The sequence below is a fragment of the Dromiciops gliroides genome, chromosome X (genome assembly GCF_019393635.1).
Source record: "Dromiciops gliroides isolate mDroGli1 chromosome X, mDroGli1.pri, whole genome shotgun sequence".
NCBI lineage: Eukaryota > Metazoa > Chordata > Mammalia > Microbiotheria > Microbiotheriidae > Dromiciops > Dromiciops gliroides.
In genome coordinates, this window is record NC_057867.1 from 62,846,006 (window position 1) to 62,860,533 (window position 14,528).

Consider the following 14,528-nt stretch of genomic DNA (forward strand, 5'->3'; position numbering starts at 1 on the left):
AATAACCTTCTGAAATTAAACATCAGTTGAGGCATCAAACAGGGAGATGTATGCTCACCAAAATTATCTGTCACTATGATGAAGGAGATCCAGTGCAGAGTCCAGGTCAAGGAAGGATTCCCTGTGGATGGTAGATTCGTCCAGATGCTCCTGTTTAGAGACGACATTTTGTTGATTGCATCAAGCCCCAAGACCTTACAGAGCCTCCTGGAAGAGACCTGTAATCACTCAAAGGAGTTTGGCCTGTCCATCACACAGGAAAGACCAAATGACTGAAAAACAGCAATCCCCCAGATTTCAACATGCATCTGTATGAGCATGCTATATACTTTATCTAAATATATTTGACAAACAGGAAAGATAAGTTGGACTCAGATTTGAAAAAGAGAAGAAAGAATTGAATTGCTTCTGGGCAACTGCAGGGCATTTTCAATGGTCCCAAGCTTCCCATAATGGCAAAGGCCCATCTTTTCAATACAAACATCTTACTGCAGTAAGACCTGGAACACTTTTGTCTATAGGAACTAAAAATGAGAATCACAAAAAGAGCAATAAAAAAGTACCTCAACATCTAACAAGGAACACTAAAGAAGAGCAAGAGTAAATGATATCAAAGAAACATATGACAAAAAAGAGAAGATGAACTGATCACATTGAAAAGGTGAAGGATGACATGTGGAGAGCCAGAGTACTGCACTCTGACAGCCTCATGATACGGGGGAAAAAGAGAGGAAGGTCTCTGACACAGGAAAGCATGGAGGGAGTATCACACAGAACAGGCAGGAATCCTGGATGGCTAGAATTCTGAATCACAGAGGGAATTCCTGAGTAGATTAGATCATAGATCCATTTGAGGATTTGAGGAAGTGAAGGACATATTAGATAAACACTAAACTAGAAGTGGTCAGGCTGGCTAGGAGACCAGTGCAATAATCCAATACAAAAGAGAATGAGCGAATGAATTTACCAACAATCTCTTATACTGCTAGAGCCAAAAGTTTCCCAAACCAAGATGAAACCTAGTTCCACTTCTTAGTAACTGTATGACATCAGGCCAAGTTACTTAGTCTTTCTGAACCCCAATTTCCTATTCTGCTGAATGAGGAGGTTGGACTTGTTAAGTCTCTGTTCCCTTGGCAAAGATACTGGGTGGTTTATCATTTCCTTCTCCAGCTCATTTTACAGATGAGGAAACAGGCAAACAGAGTGAACTGACTTGGCCAGGGTCACACAGCTACTAAGTGTCTGTAGGCCAAATCAGAACCACCACCTAGGTGCCTTGGGAGGTTAGATTAGATGATCTCTAATATCTTTTCCAGATCTAAAGCTGTGAGCCTTTGTAAAAGGAAAGAACAACTGAATTACAGTCAGAAGACCAACACAAGCTATGTCACCAGTCATTTCACTGTCTCTAAGTTTTAATTCCCTTATCTGTAACACAATGACACTGTTATTTACCTACACCTACTTGTTATACTACCTACACCATAGGGCTGCTGTGAGGAAAGCTTTTTGAAAACAATCAAGTCTCAAATATCAAAAACTATAAGCCTTAAATTGCTACATAAATGCCACCTGGGAGCTAGTACACTTTGTTCTTCGAATCATTCCAATGAAGCAGCTAGTCAGCAAAATTACCACTGAAACCCAGACCTCGTGGCTCTTAATCCAACATTCTTTTACACTATCCTGGACTGCCAAGAGTCTTCATGCTAATGAGTCCTTAGCTGTGATTTGGTATTACTTGCACCCTAGTCGATTTTACATTAAAATTATTCTTTTCATAGAGGGATGGAGCCTATAATTTGGAAAGTTAATTCAGAATAAAGCTACCTAGGAATGCCAAAGATTCATGCTGGTTCGTCTCTTTAGAATATAAGTATGTTTCCTGAAGATAGAATTGTGTCTTTGGGATAAGCATAACAGAGGTGATCCAAACACATTCACATATGTGCCCATCCCACAATGCCAAATGAATAAAGTATTAACCAACACTACGGCACTTTAAGAACTGCAAAGCACTTCCCTCCCAATAACCAAGTAAAGTAGGTAGGTCAAATAACTTACAGATGTGGATACTAAGGCTCAGAGAGCTTAATACTTGCTCTGGTCTTAGTACCATCTTAGCTAGGAAGCCAACCTAGACTACCCGACCCCAAGTTCAGCACTCTTTCCACTAATGTAATGCTACTCACAAGACACAGAAAATGTTGCTCAGCCCATAGACACTGTTTTCCTAAACTTCAAAAGCCATCTCCAAAACTGGGACTTTGGGGGCTCCAGGGGGTTGGCCAAAATAAAAACATGAACAGCCTAGTACAAAGCCATTCCCACTGTTAGTAACACAACTCAAAACAGGCCTACTGGGGTAGAGAATACAGGGTCAGCTCCTCCAAGAATAGTATATTCATCACAATCTGGCTCTAGCCTGCAAACTACAACTATAATAGGAAAGCCATGATAATTCAATTGTCCTTTTATAATAGTTAACCAATCATGTAAGAGAATGAATTCAGATGACAATGAGACAAAATCAATTTAAATAACCCCTAAACTCCATCTGGTCTAAAGATACATGATTTACATCTGTAACAGGAAATCATGAAAGAAAGCAAATCAGTGATAAGAAAGAGCCAATAGGCCACCTCAGGTGCATAAATAAACCAAGTAATTTAACTCCACCCTCACTTCTCGGTTAATCTGGAAACCTGATAAAAATCAATTAACAAATAAGGGAGAGAAAAAAAGTTTCTGACCAGCCAACAAGGAGTTCCAACAATAAACCTCAGGTATTTTGCTTATCTAAAAAGCCTCTCAGGTCCTTGCTCAGAACCTTATTTTACACACACTTTCAGCAATATTTATTATAGCATCATAGATTAAAGCAGGAAGGGATCTTAGAAGTGATCTCCTTCAACCTCCTCATTTTAAGTACCAAGAATGAAAGCAAAGGAGGAAAAGTTAAATATAAGAAGGTGACAGGAATTGAGTTCAGTAATCCCCTGCCATTTAGGGGCAGGGAAGAAAAACAGAAAGATATATAGATATACACACTCCTCCACAGCCCCACAAGGTATTATATTCTAATGAACTACTAAAGTTCCTAAAATAGCTCTGAGGTACCAAGGTAAAAAAGGTTAGATTCAATTCCAGAGATCAAAGACACATACATACATACATATATATATATATAAACACACACACACAAGTATTCATAGCAACACTTTTTGTGGTAGCAGAGAACTGGAAATAAATGGATACCAAGTGGTTGGGAAATGCTGAACAAACTGTGTTCTGTGCAATAGATTATTGTTCAGTAAAAAATAAGGAATACAAGGAATTGACAAAGAACACCCAAATCTGTATGTCCAGCCCTTATCTCTCCTGAGCTCCAGTCCCACATCTCCGACTTCCTGCTGAACGGCCATAAGCATTTCACACTCAACTGATCCAAAACACATTATCTTTCTCTATTTCTGTCGAGGGCAGGTATAGTCTTCATTCATTCAACAAACATTAAGACCTATATGCCCGGTACTATGCAAAGTATACAGAAACCAAAACAAAACAATCTCCTTCCCCTAAAGGAGCTTACATTCTATTGGGGGGGGGGGGGGAGCATGAGTATATCTAAGTAAATATGAAGTGTGTACAAAAGAAAATAGAAAGTACTTGGAGGGAGCACTCAATTCTCACTAACATACCCCAATATAACAATAGATGCCAAGTCTATTAATTCTATCTCAGCATCTCTTACATCCAACCCCTTTTCTACACTCACAGAGCCAAGCACCCCAATCCAGGGGGTTCATCACCTCTAACCTAGCTACTGAGCCACCTGCATCCACTCTTTGCCGTTTCCAAATGGATATTCTAAACAGGTTGTTGGGGGGGGTTGGTTCCTGCTCAAAAGCATCCAGCGGCTCCCTCCCTGCATCTAGGAGAAAATGTAAACTCTTTCCTTTAGCAACGGAAGCCTTTCACAGTCTGGCTCCAGACTGATTACACATGATTCTCCCCAAGAACTCTATGCTTCTGTAAACTTGTTCCCTATACACATGATACCATCTCCCTCGTCCATGACTTTGCACAGTCTGTACCCGATGTTGGTAATGTAACTCGTTCTTCACCTTCACCTTTTGGAATCCCTCGCTCCCTTCAAGGATGAGCTCAAGAGCCATCTCTGACAAGAGGCTTTTCCTGATTCTTTCTGTGGTCAGCACTTGACTTCCCTGCTCCTAATTATTTTGCATTTATTTTGCAGATTTATTTGTAGGGTATTTAGATATGTTATGTGGTATTCCCCCCTACCCAAGGAGAATGAAAGGTCTTTGAGATCATGAGCTTTTTCTTCTTCGTCTCTGTAAACTCAGAGTCCAGAGACGCAGCATAGCATAGTCTATGGAGAAGGAGACAAATCACCGTCAGCGGCCCTAGAAAACTCTCTGAGACTTTAAGTTTCATGAATGTACCAATCTGCATTGGTAGGGGAAGTTCCTCACCAAGAACTCTATGAAATTACGGGTCCAAGAACAAAAAAAAATTCCCCAAAGCCTAACACAATTCCTGGCTCACAGCTGATGCTTAATCAATGCTTCCTGAAGCAAATTAAGAGAAACATGGGAATATTTGCCTGAACTGACAAAGTACAACAACCAGAATCAAGCAATAAAACACATAATAACTAAAGTAAGCAAAGAACAGGAAAAAAGTCATACTCTAAATAATTATAGTAGCCGATTTTGAGCCTAAAGAACAGATAATGAAGCATACACGCCTCCTTTCAGCAAAGAGGCAGCGTGGGAATAAGGAAAGAATCTCATACATTTTCTGTTTCAGTTATTTTTCCTTATTTCAATTTAAATTTTTTTAATGGCATCCAGCAATCCTTTGTTGTTCAAGGACCAAGCCAGTGAAGTTCAGAGAGACCAGAAGGTTAGACCCCAGAGGACAGATTTTTCTTTTTTACCCCAAAAGGTATATGGTGACCTAAGTGCCCCCTCCCCTCCAAAAAAATGGCCTCAAAGCTAAAAATGACCTACAGATCCTAAGACTTTCAGTTATCGTATTAATACGCCAAATCTGTGTTTTGTGAAGTTCACTTCCCTGGTTTGCAAAGCCAAGTGTATGAAAACCAAGACAAAAGTAGGAAAACTTTGCCTTTCTCTTCTTCAGCTTTTGAACTACCAATGCAATTCTCTTCCACAAACATTAAGTACCTATACATGAAAACACCTGTCACACACCAGGGAGAGGCACAAAGGTAAATGCTATGCCATGATTAAGGTAGGAAGACATCTGACTAGAGAGGGATGACATCATAGAGGAGGTAGAAAGTGAGCTGGTTCTTGATGAACAGGTAGGCAGAGAAGGGGGAGGTGGAACATTCCAGGTAGAACAGGAACTAGATTAAGGCACTGCTGTCAAACTTAAATAGAAAGAGTGGCCACAGGACATAGTGACTTAGAAAACCACATATTAACATTATCTATTTCAATTGTATTTTTTTATTTTGTTAAATATTTCTCAATTACATCCTGATCTGGTTGGAATGTTTGACACTTCTGGACTAAGGCATAGAGGTAGAAAAGCCCATAGAGAAGAGAGTATCATTGTAAATCAAAACAATTTTGAAAAACTGAAGAACTCTGTTTAATAACCAACCTTGTCTCCAGAGGACTGATGATCAAGCCTATTACCCACCTACTGATCCTGGTACCGACATATATTTTTGGACATGACCCCTAGGTGGATTCATTTTGTTTGACTATACTTAATTCTTATGAGGGCTTTTTTCCTCTTTAATTTTTTAATTGGGGGGGAGGAGAAGGTGGAACACTGGCAAAGGGTTTTTGGGGTTTTGGGGTTTTTTTAATGCACAGGACAGAAGGAAGCTCTGAAGGAAGCAGAAACAAGCAGGAGTTTTGAAAGCAATATTTAGAATGGATCATATCCTTTTTTTAAAAGGCAAACAGTATGAAATGTAGATCCAGTTTCATATAAAAGACTAAAGCCTGAAAGGATTATAATATGCATTAATAAAATCCTGTATCTTTTAAAGCACTGAAATATATATACACTCCATTTAAGAAATCAGAAGAGTGTATCATATATTTTAGAAATGTCTACCCAAAGGAGTTATAATTTTAGTGCTTGGGGCAGCTAGGTGGCACAGTGGATAGAGCACCAGCCCTGGATTCAGGAGGACCTGAGTTCAAGTCCGATCTCAGAAACTTGACACTTACTAGCTGTGTAACCCTGGGCAAGTCGCTTAACCCCAATTGCCTCACCAAAAAAAAAAAAAAAATTGATAATAAATAAATAAATTAATTAACTAATTTTAGTGCTTAAAAAAGATTGTAAATTCTCAGCTCTCCAGATATCTCCTTCATGAGAAACACTTCATTACTTCAATAATATGCAATAAATCAAGTATACAGGGATGCATCCTCCATATGAACTTCAGCTTCCAGAATCCCTAACCTGAAACTGTCCCTGGGTTTGCTCAGGGCCCACATAGCAACTTGCTAATTTGTTCTCAAAGGATTTCCAGAACTAATAAATAACACGGTGAACTGATAATTACAGTCCATAATTATAGACCAAAAAAAGGAATAGTTTTCCCTCCCCTTTGAAGTCGTAAGAACCTGAAGCCTAGCTTCCACGCAGTGAGGCCCTGAAAGGATTTCCAATGGTCTACAGCTATTCTCTTTGTGACTGGCTTCAGTGATCACTTAAGAAATGAGTCCTATTGGGATTTCTCATTTAACTTCCTCTGAAAATTGGGCCTAGATATGAAATTACTCTGAGGCAAAACAACACAGGCTTCTGGATAATTTTCATGATAGACTGAGGTCTTTGCCAAGTCAAACCAATTACAAAAAAAGGTCACAGATCCAATCAAAGATCCTTACAGCTGGACATAACCTTTAAGATCATTTGATCCAACAAGTATTTATTAAACTGTGTTCATTTCAATAGAGCAGTTTGGAGAGAGTTCAAGTTTAGAAAGAGCCAATAGGAGTTCTTTAGCCTCTATTATTTGTGACCTCACTGGGCCCAGAAGAACTTTGTCGAAGTCTGATTTTAAAGCCTGAAACTGAAGCCTCTGAATACCTGTACATACATACAGATGATCGGTTTATCTTTTCTCTACCTGAGGCCACTTTGGTAGACTTGGTAGCATGGCCTCCAATCAAGAAAACTGTTTCCCACACTGAGTGTAAAAAAAAAAAAAGGCAAGAAATGATAAGTTGACAGAACAGGCATCAATATGGAGTTGGGGAACCTATATGTGAATCCTCTACTATGCCACTTATCACCAATGTGACCTTCAATAAATTACTGCACTTCTTGAGGCCTCAGTTTCTTCCTCCTTAAAATGGGGGGGGGGGGTGAACTAGATGATCATTTCCATCTCTAAACCTACGAACCTCTAGTTTAAATCGCCCTCTGACAACTGGTCTATCCAAAGTGCCCAGTTATCTACCACCCAAACCTAATGGTTTAAAGCCATATGGTTGTGAAAAGCACTTTGGAAGTTGGTAATTCCAGGCCTCAGCACCTTCTTCTATAGACTGGATGCATCTAAAATTCGAAAGGTCGACTGGGCAGAAAAAGAACTGTGGTTACAGCTTTCCTTCTGCTGCCTGACTCCACCATCCTCGGTGCATCGACTGAACTTGCACATATGTGACAAGATAACCAGAAGCGACAATGCCTCAGCCCCAGGACAAGAGCACAGCTGAGCCCAGTGCATTCTCTTCCCTCCCATTGGCTGAACAATGACCGAATTCTGCTGAGACAGGTGTCCCGAACTGCTCATCAGCAATAGCATTTGCTTTCACTGAGGGTGCATGGGCCCCACTCAGGTCATTCCCTGCGCCCGGGAAAAGGGGGTGATGCTCCAAGCAAAGGTTTCCGACCGGCCTGCCCCCCCAACCCCCTGCTAGCAAGGCAGTGTGGCAGAGCACGGAAAACTTTTGGGAGACAAACAGGTCACGGGCATCCCACTCACTCGTTCGCTTAGGCCACACTGGAAGGAGTTGGGCCAGGGCCGAGCCTCCCGCCTTGGCCGCCCCCACACACCCCAGGGGCGATGACCCGTAGGTAGGTAGGTAGGTAGGTGGCTGCCTGCCCGCCCGCCCGCCCAGGCACGCAGGTGCTGCGCCGCCAGCTTCCCAGGCTAGCTAACCCGCTCCCTACCTCCTTCCTGGCTAACCAGGTCCCAGGGGAGCCCGGCCGGTCGCCCACCAGCCCTCCGGGGAGGGGGGACCGGGTCGGGCTCGTAGGGCTGCCCGCAGTCGCCAAGGGAAGCTCTGCAGCGCGCAAAGCAGCGGCCCCGAACCTGCCCCCCCACCCCCACCCCCACCCCTGGCCGAACCGGCGGCTCGCACCTGCCAAGAGGACGTCGCGCAGGCCGGGCGGCTGGGGGAGGGGGATGCCTCTTTCTCTCTCTTCCCCCCTTCCTCCCCTCCCCCTGCCCCGCCGCAGGCCAGCCTTACCTCCGTGCAGCAGGCACGCCAAGGTGAAAGCCAGGGCTAGGAAGCGCACCATGCCCCTGCAGAGCATCTCTAGAGAGTCAGTGGCGAGGGGCAGATGGCGGGGTGGGGGCAGAGGACCAGGAGGCGCGCTAGGACACGGAGAGCGAGGAGAGTGGACTCCCAGAGAGGAGGGGGAGACGCGGGCGGCGGGAGCAGGCGAGATTCCCGTGCACCCGGACCAGCCCTGCGCGCGCGCGCACGCACGCACGCACGCACACGAGCAAACGCACACGCGGCGCGCGGCCGTAGCGCGCTGGCCGGGGGGCGGGCCTCGAGAGTAAGTGGTGCGAGGGGGAGCGAACCGGGAGAGGGGCGGGGCGCGGACTCCACCGATTGGACATTAGGCGGGGGTGAGAGCCGTGCTGCAAAGAGAAGGCTCCTAAAAGGCTGGGCCGGCGCCGCAGCGGGTGGACCGGAGCGGGGCCGGGCCCGGGCCGGCCGTGATTGGAGAAGAAGGAGGGGGCCAGCGCCCCATTCAGCAGCATAACTTGGCTGCGGCAGAGAGCCCGAGGGTGGGGCTGGGGGCGGGGACTAGGGAGGGGGCGGTGCAGCCTTTGTCTCGCTCTGGAGGCGCGCTCCTCCCAACCACACCCCAGCCCCCTGGGAACCTAGAGTGGGGGCGGCAGTGGCGGAAGCCCAGCAAGGGGGTGCCGTAACGGCAGCCCCAAAAGCTGCCAACGCCCCGATTCTTGTGTCACCCTCCACCACCACCCCCCCAAGCCACAGCCCGTCCCACTTTGGGACAGTTCCAATTGCTAGAAAGTTTTTCCTGCTATTAAACAGAACTCTGCCTCTCTGCATCATTCACCCCATGGACTCTGAGTTGTCACCCATTCCAGCTCCTTTATTTTACGGATGAGAAAAGCGGAGGGGGGGCAAAGAGGCTTCCTCCCATCTACCTACAAATATTCCCAAGTCCCTCCAATCAAAACCACCTCTGGATCCTTCTAGGCCGCCATCCCTTACTGCTATCTTCTCCAAAAAGCTATCCATGCCCAATGTCATCCTCACAAGCTACTTTCTCCTCAGCCCCTTTGCAATCAGGCTCCTGTCCCCATCACTCTCCTGAAACTACTCCTTCAAACGACCACTTAACCAGATCCCATACCCTTTTTTCAGTCCTCATCTCCCTTGATCCCTCTGCAGCCTTTGGCACTACTGACCACAGTCTCCTGCTAGGTACTCCCTTCCTCCCTCACCTTCAATGACACCACATTCTCCTTAGTCTTATTTGCACCTCTCATTGCTCCTCTCTCAGATGGCTGCCTCCCTTATCTTGCCAACCAACCATACTGTCAACGCTTCATAAGACTGTCCTTGTTCTCCTTTCTTATTGTTAGAATGTATAGATTCATGTTGTTTTCGATACAACTGCCTCTTCTCAAAGAGATAAACACAAAGTACACTTCGTCCAAGTAAGGGATCCTTTGTTTACAGAAAGGAGGACTGTGTCCTTTAACATTTAAAGTGTGGTACTAACATTGACTGGTGTAATTGGCCGGTGTTTTGTTGCCTGGTCCCTTTGACTTTGTTTACGTGGTTGAGGTCATTGTGGAGACTTCTTTGGGCTCAGCTTCCTTTCCTCCCATCCTTTCTTATAAGTCTCCCCATGTTTATCTGAATTCTTCATTCCTTAGGGCACAGCAATATGCTCTTATATTCATATAACCCAATTTGTCCAACCATTCTTTAGTCTTTGGGCCCAAATTTTGTCTCCTGCTCTCATTATCATAAACAATTCTGCTATGAACATTTTGTGTACCTATGGGTCCTTTCCTGCTGCCAATGACCACCCAATAGTGTGATCTCTGGGTTCAAGGATCTGATCAATTTAGTCTTTTCTTGCTTAATTTCCAATTGTTTTTTAGAATGGTTGGACCATTTCACAACCACACCAGCAGTAAATTAGCATACCTGTCTTCCCATAGGCCCTTTCTCCTCTCTCTACACTCCATCCTTTGTCAATTTCATTTATTCCCACTTGCTTAAATTACCACCTCTCTGCATGTGACCCCCTAGTTTGTCTCCAGTCCTTACCTCAATTCTAAGTTCCAGACTCCCCCACCCCACCCCAACCATTTCAATTGCCTACACATCTCAGCCTCTCCTACTGGCACCACAACATGCTCCAAAAGAAGCTTGCTCATCCTTTTGACTCCATCATTTCTGTCTGTAGCACCACCACTAATCTACTATACCAGGCTCATCACCTTGGTTTTATCTTTGGCATTTTCCTCTTCCCTCATAGTTATCAGCCCCTGTGGATCCCTTCTCAGAAACAGAAAAAAATCACAAAGGAGATTGGGGTGGGAGGAGGGATGAAAGGTTTTTGTTTTTGTTTTTTGCTCGGGGCAATGGGGGTTAAGTGACTTGCCCAGGGTCACACAGCTAGTAAGTGTCAAGTGTCTGAGGCCAGATTTGAACTCAGGTGCTCCTGAATCCAGGGCCAGTGCTCTATCCACTGTGCCACCTAGCTGCCCCTTTTCTCCTTCTTTTTTGAGGTTTTCCCCTTGTGCTCTGATTCTTCTTTCACAAGATGACTAATGCAGAAATATGTTCAATGTGATTGCACATATATAACATATATCAGATTGCTTTCCATCTTGGGGAGGGGGGAGGGGGGAGGGAAGGGAAGGTGGGAGAAAAATTTGGAACTAAAAATCCTATGAAAACAAATGTTGAAAACTACCCTTATATGTAACTGGAAAATAATAAAATACTTTTATTTATTTAAAAAAAGAAAAATTTTAGTATTCTTAGTTGCTTCCAAGGTAAACTCCAAACTCTTCTATTTGCCATTTCATGGCCTTTTCGGTCTGTCTGTGACCTATCTTCCCAGACTACTTTCCCATTACTCTCCTCTCTCACTCCACATTCCAGCCAAACTGACCTTCATGCTCTTCTCCAGGCGCTACATTCCCTCAGCCACCTTCGTGTGTCTTTGTCCATGCCTGGAGTACTATCCCTTCTCCACCCTGCCTCTTGAAATCCTGATGTCCCTTCAAAGCTATGCTCAAATGCCCTCCTTCCCCAGCACCCTCAGCTAGTTTTAGTGGCCTCTGCCAGCCCAGATGGCTTTTGTATTTATTTTATACACACTTTGTATTTGGTTATCTACACACATGTCATCCACCTCCTGCTATAATGATATAAGTTCCTGGAGGGCAGGAGCTCTGTCATTTTTGACTCTAGACCCAGCAACTGACACAAGCCCTGGCAGATGGATAGTGGACTCATAAAACAGTCTTGTTGCATAAAATGGAATCAGGACTTTTCTCCTTTTCGAGGCCTCATTATCATGAAAATGATTTCATTGGCTCAAAAATTGAAATGCAGAACACCTAGTCTTCCTCTGAAGGACTGCATGTCACCCAGCTAGGGCAATTTTTTTTTTTGGGGGGGGGGGGCCTTGATGGCTTCCCAATGGAATAGGCTGTGCTCTCAAGTTCTTTCACAGGCTCAGCTGAGTTCCTCGGAAATCTGCATAGGAACTTGGCAAGGATCAAGTCTCAGCTCAATTTCCTCTGCAGTCTTTTACAAGCTGTGGCTCCTGACCCCTGGAAGAACAGAGCCTAGCATTGGGCTCCTGAAGACAGAGCTTCAGTTCCTCATCCACAAAATGAGGGGCTTGGACTGGGTGACCTCTGAAGTACTTTCCAGCTCTAAATCAATGATTCTCTAATCACTTCAGGGAGACTGCCAGTGTAGAAACCCACATCACAATAAGAAAAACTCTCTTCCCTCCTTGGCTGTGGGGGGAAGAAAGGGGCTAGAGAAGGCAGACTAAGGATAGGGAATGTGGCGTGCACTATCATAAAAGGTCACTGCCAGTGTGGCTTAAATGTTGTTCTTTGACACAATAGCTCCATGGGGGGGGGGGGAGGGGAAGGGTGGATCCAGGATTTGAATCCTAGTTTTCCTGACTCCAAGGCCAGCACTCTCTCCAGCAGGTGGAACTGCTGCCCTGATTTGTGTCCATCACACCGGCCACCCCTTCCCTCCCTGCCCCTTAAGTGATGGAAATCAGGAGAAAATTAATAAAGAGCATCCCCACAATTTTCTGTCCTCAGAATATTTAATTCAAGATCTGACTCATCTCTCACAGCTCTCCATCCACAGAACAATTTGCTAAATTCATTAGAATCCCCTATCCTTACAGCTTGTTAGAACCCAGGACTGAAAGGGCACGTTGAGCTTTTGAAAGAGAGGCAAGGGACAGCTAGGTGGTGCAGTGGATAAAGCACCCGCCCTGGATTCAAGAGGACCTGAGTTCAAATCTGACCTCAGACACTAGATAACTTACTAACTGTGTGACCCTGGGCAAGTCACTTAATCCCCATTGTCCTGCAAAAAAAAAAAAGAAAAGAAGAGAAAAAGAGGCTACATGATCTAAGATGAAATAAAAAAGCAGCAGACCTGGATTTGAATCCAGTCTTTTCTACTTCCTGAACTAGGCTTTTGCCAATTACTAACTCTGCAACTTGGGTCAAGTCTCAATTTCCTGAGCTTCAGCTTCCTTCTTGGTAAAATGGGAAGAATATTATCTGTAGGCAGTGGCAGCCTTAAGGCCTTTGTAAACCTGAAGGCACTCCAGAAATCTGACCTGTTCTTATATGTGTGTTTGCTGACATGTCTTCTTTGTTTTCCTATTTGAGGAGGTTATAAGAGGAATGAATAAAACTAGCTTCAACATAAAACAGCAGTCAGGGAAATCCCCAGATAGAGATTGGCAGTTTGGGGAATCCTGGCTTGAGGAAGGGGGAGGGGAGGCCCAAGGCCTGCCAAGAGCAGACATAATCCTCAAATCCCAAAGCCTAATTGGGTAAGTAAATGACCAGAGTATTGGAGGTTTACTGGGATCCAAAGGGCAGAGGGGTAAACCCTTCTGCAATAGAGAGTCCTCTGAATTAAGTGACTCTACTGGAGATTAGGAAACCAAAATGAAACTCTATCCTATTCAAGCCACTTCACTAAAGCTTAGGCCTTTTTCTTGGGGAGGCCTCTCTGCTTGCCCCAACTGGTGCTAATGCATCTACACGGCCCTGAGTGAGCATGGCCCGTCTCTTGTTTGGCCGGATGGATGGATGGATGGATGGATGGATGGATGGATGGATGGATGGATGGATGGATGGATGGTAAGGGCTGGTACACTGTTCCTAGAACAGGATGCTTCCTCAGGCCTAAAGGTCCATGGCTTGGTAGAAAGCCTCTACCAATTCCACAGTGGCTCTCATATCTTCTTCTCAGGCCTGTACCCTTCATCCTGCAGGTAGCCATCTTGCCTCCAAAAGTCAAGAATAACCTGTACCATGTCGTCTTCTTCCCCATCCACCAAATGACTTAAAAGTTATAACCTCTTGGAGCCTTCATTTCCTCATCTGTACAATGGGGATAATCATACTTGTACTCCCTGTCTCCCCAACTTGTTGTGAGGAAAACACTCCAAACCTGAAAGCACTATACTGGGTCTCCTGAAAGACCAAATTTGAAATCCTAATAATTCCAATTCTATGGGAGAGAAATAATCAGTAACATGCAATATAAATTTATTCTATTTTTTTCTATTTATTCTATTAAAATTTATTCAGATTTTGGATAGAATGCTTATAAAGCATTTACTGTAAGCCAGGAACTGTGTTAAGCATTGGTGACATAATTACAAGCTAGGGAGACAGTCATTGCCCTCTGGGAGTTTACATTTTAATGGGGGAAGACTGCACATATAGGGAGCCAGGAAAAGGGCTGGGCAGCGGTTTGGAGGTGACTAAGAGGTTTATGTTTATAAACAAAGAAATGAATTTATTCTCATTTTTTCCCAGGTAATAAGCCCTAGCATAGATAGACACTGCATAGGGATGTACCCATGCTTTCATTGATGTAGAGAAGGCCTTTCATAAAGAAATTGCTTCTAGCAAAGCCAGTCAGCACCATCTCTAGAATTTGTAGTCTCCATTGCCCAGAGCAGAGGTATCAAACACAGGGCCT

General features: G+C 44.4%; 1 protein-coding gene across 1 annotated transcript in view; it reads right to left on the reverse strand.

The window, feature by feature from the left end:
• Positions 1 to 13,854, reverse strand: part of CD99L2 (CD99 molecule like 2) — a 149,289-nt gene extending 135,435 nt beyond the window's left edge. The window contains exons 1-4 of the mRNA XM_043974664.1: positions 13,799 to 13,854; positions 8,748 to 9,035; positions 8,505 to 8,573; positions 59 to 150 (exon numbers count right to left, since the gene is read on the reverse strand). Of these exons, the coding sequence (XP_043830599.1) occupies positions 59 to 150; positions 8,505 to 8,573; positions 8,748 to 9,035; positions 13,799 to 13,854 (505 nt within the window). The remainder of the gene's footprint in view (positions 1 to 58; positions 151 to 8,504; positions 8,574 to 8,747; positions 9,036 to 13,798) is intronic.
• Positions 13,855 to 14,528: the final 674 nt, after the last annotated feature.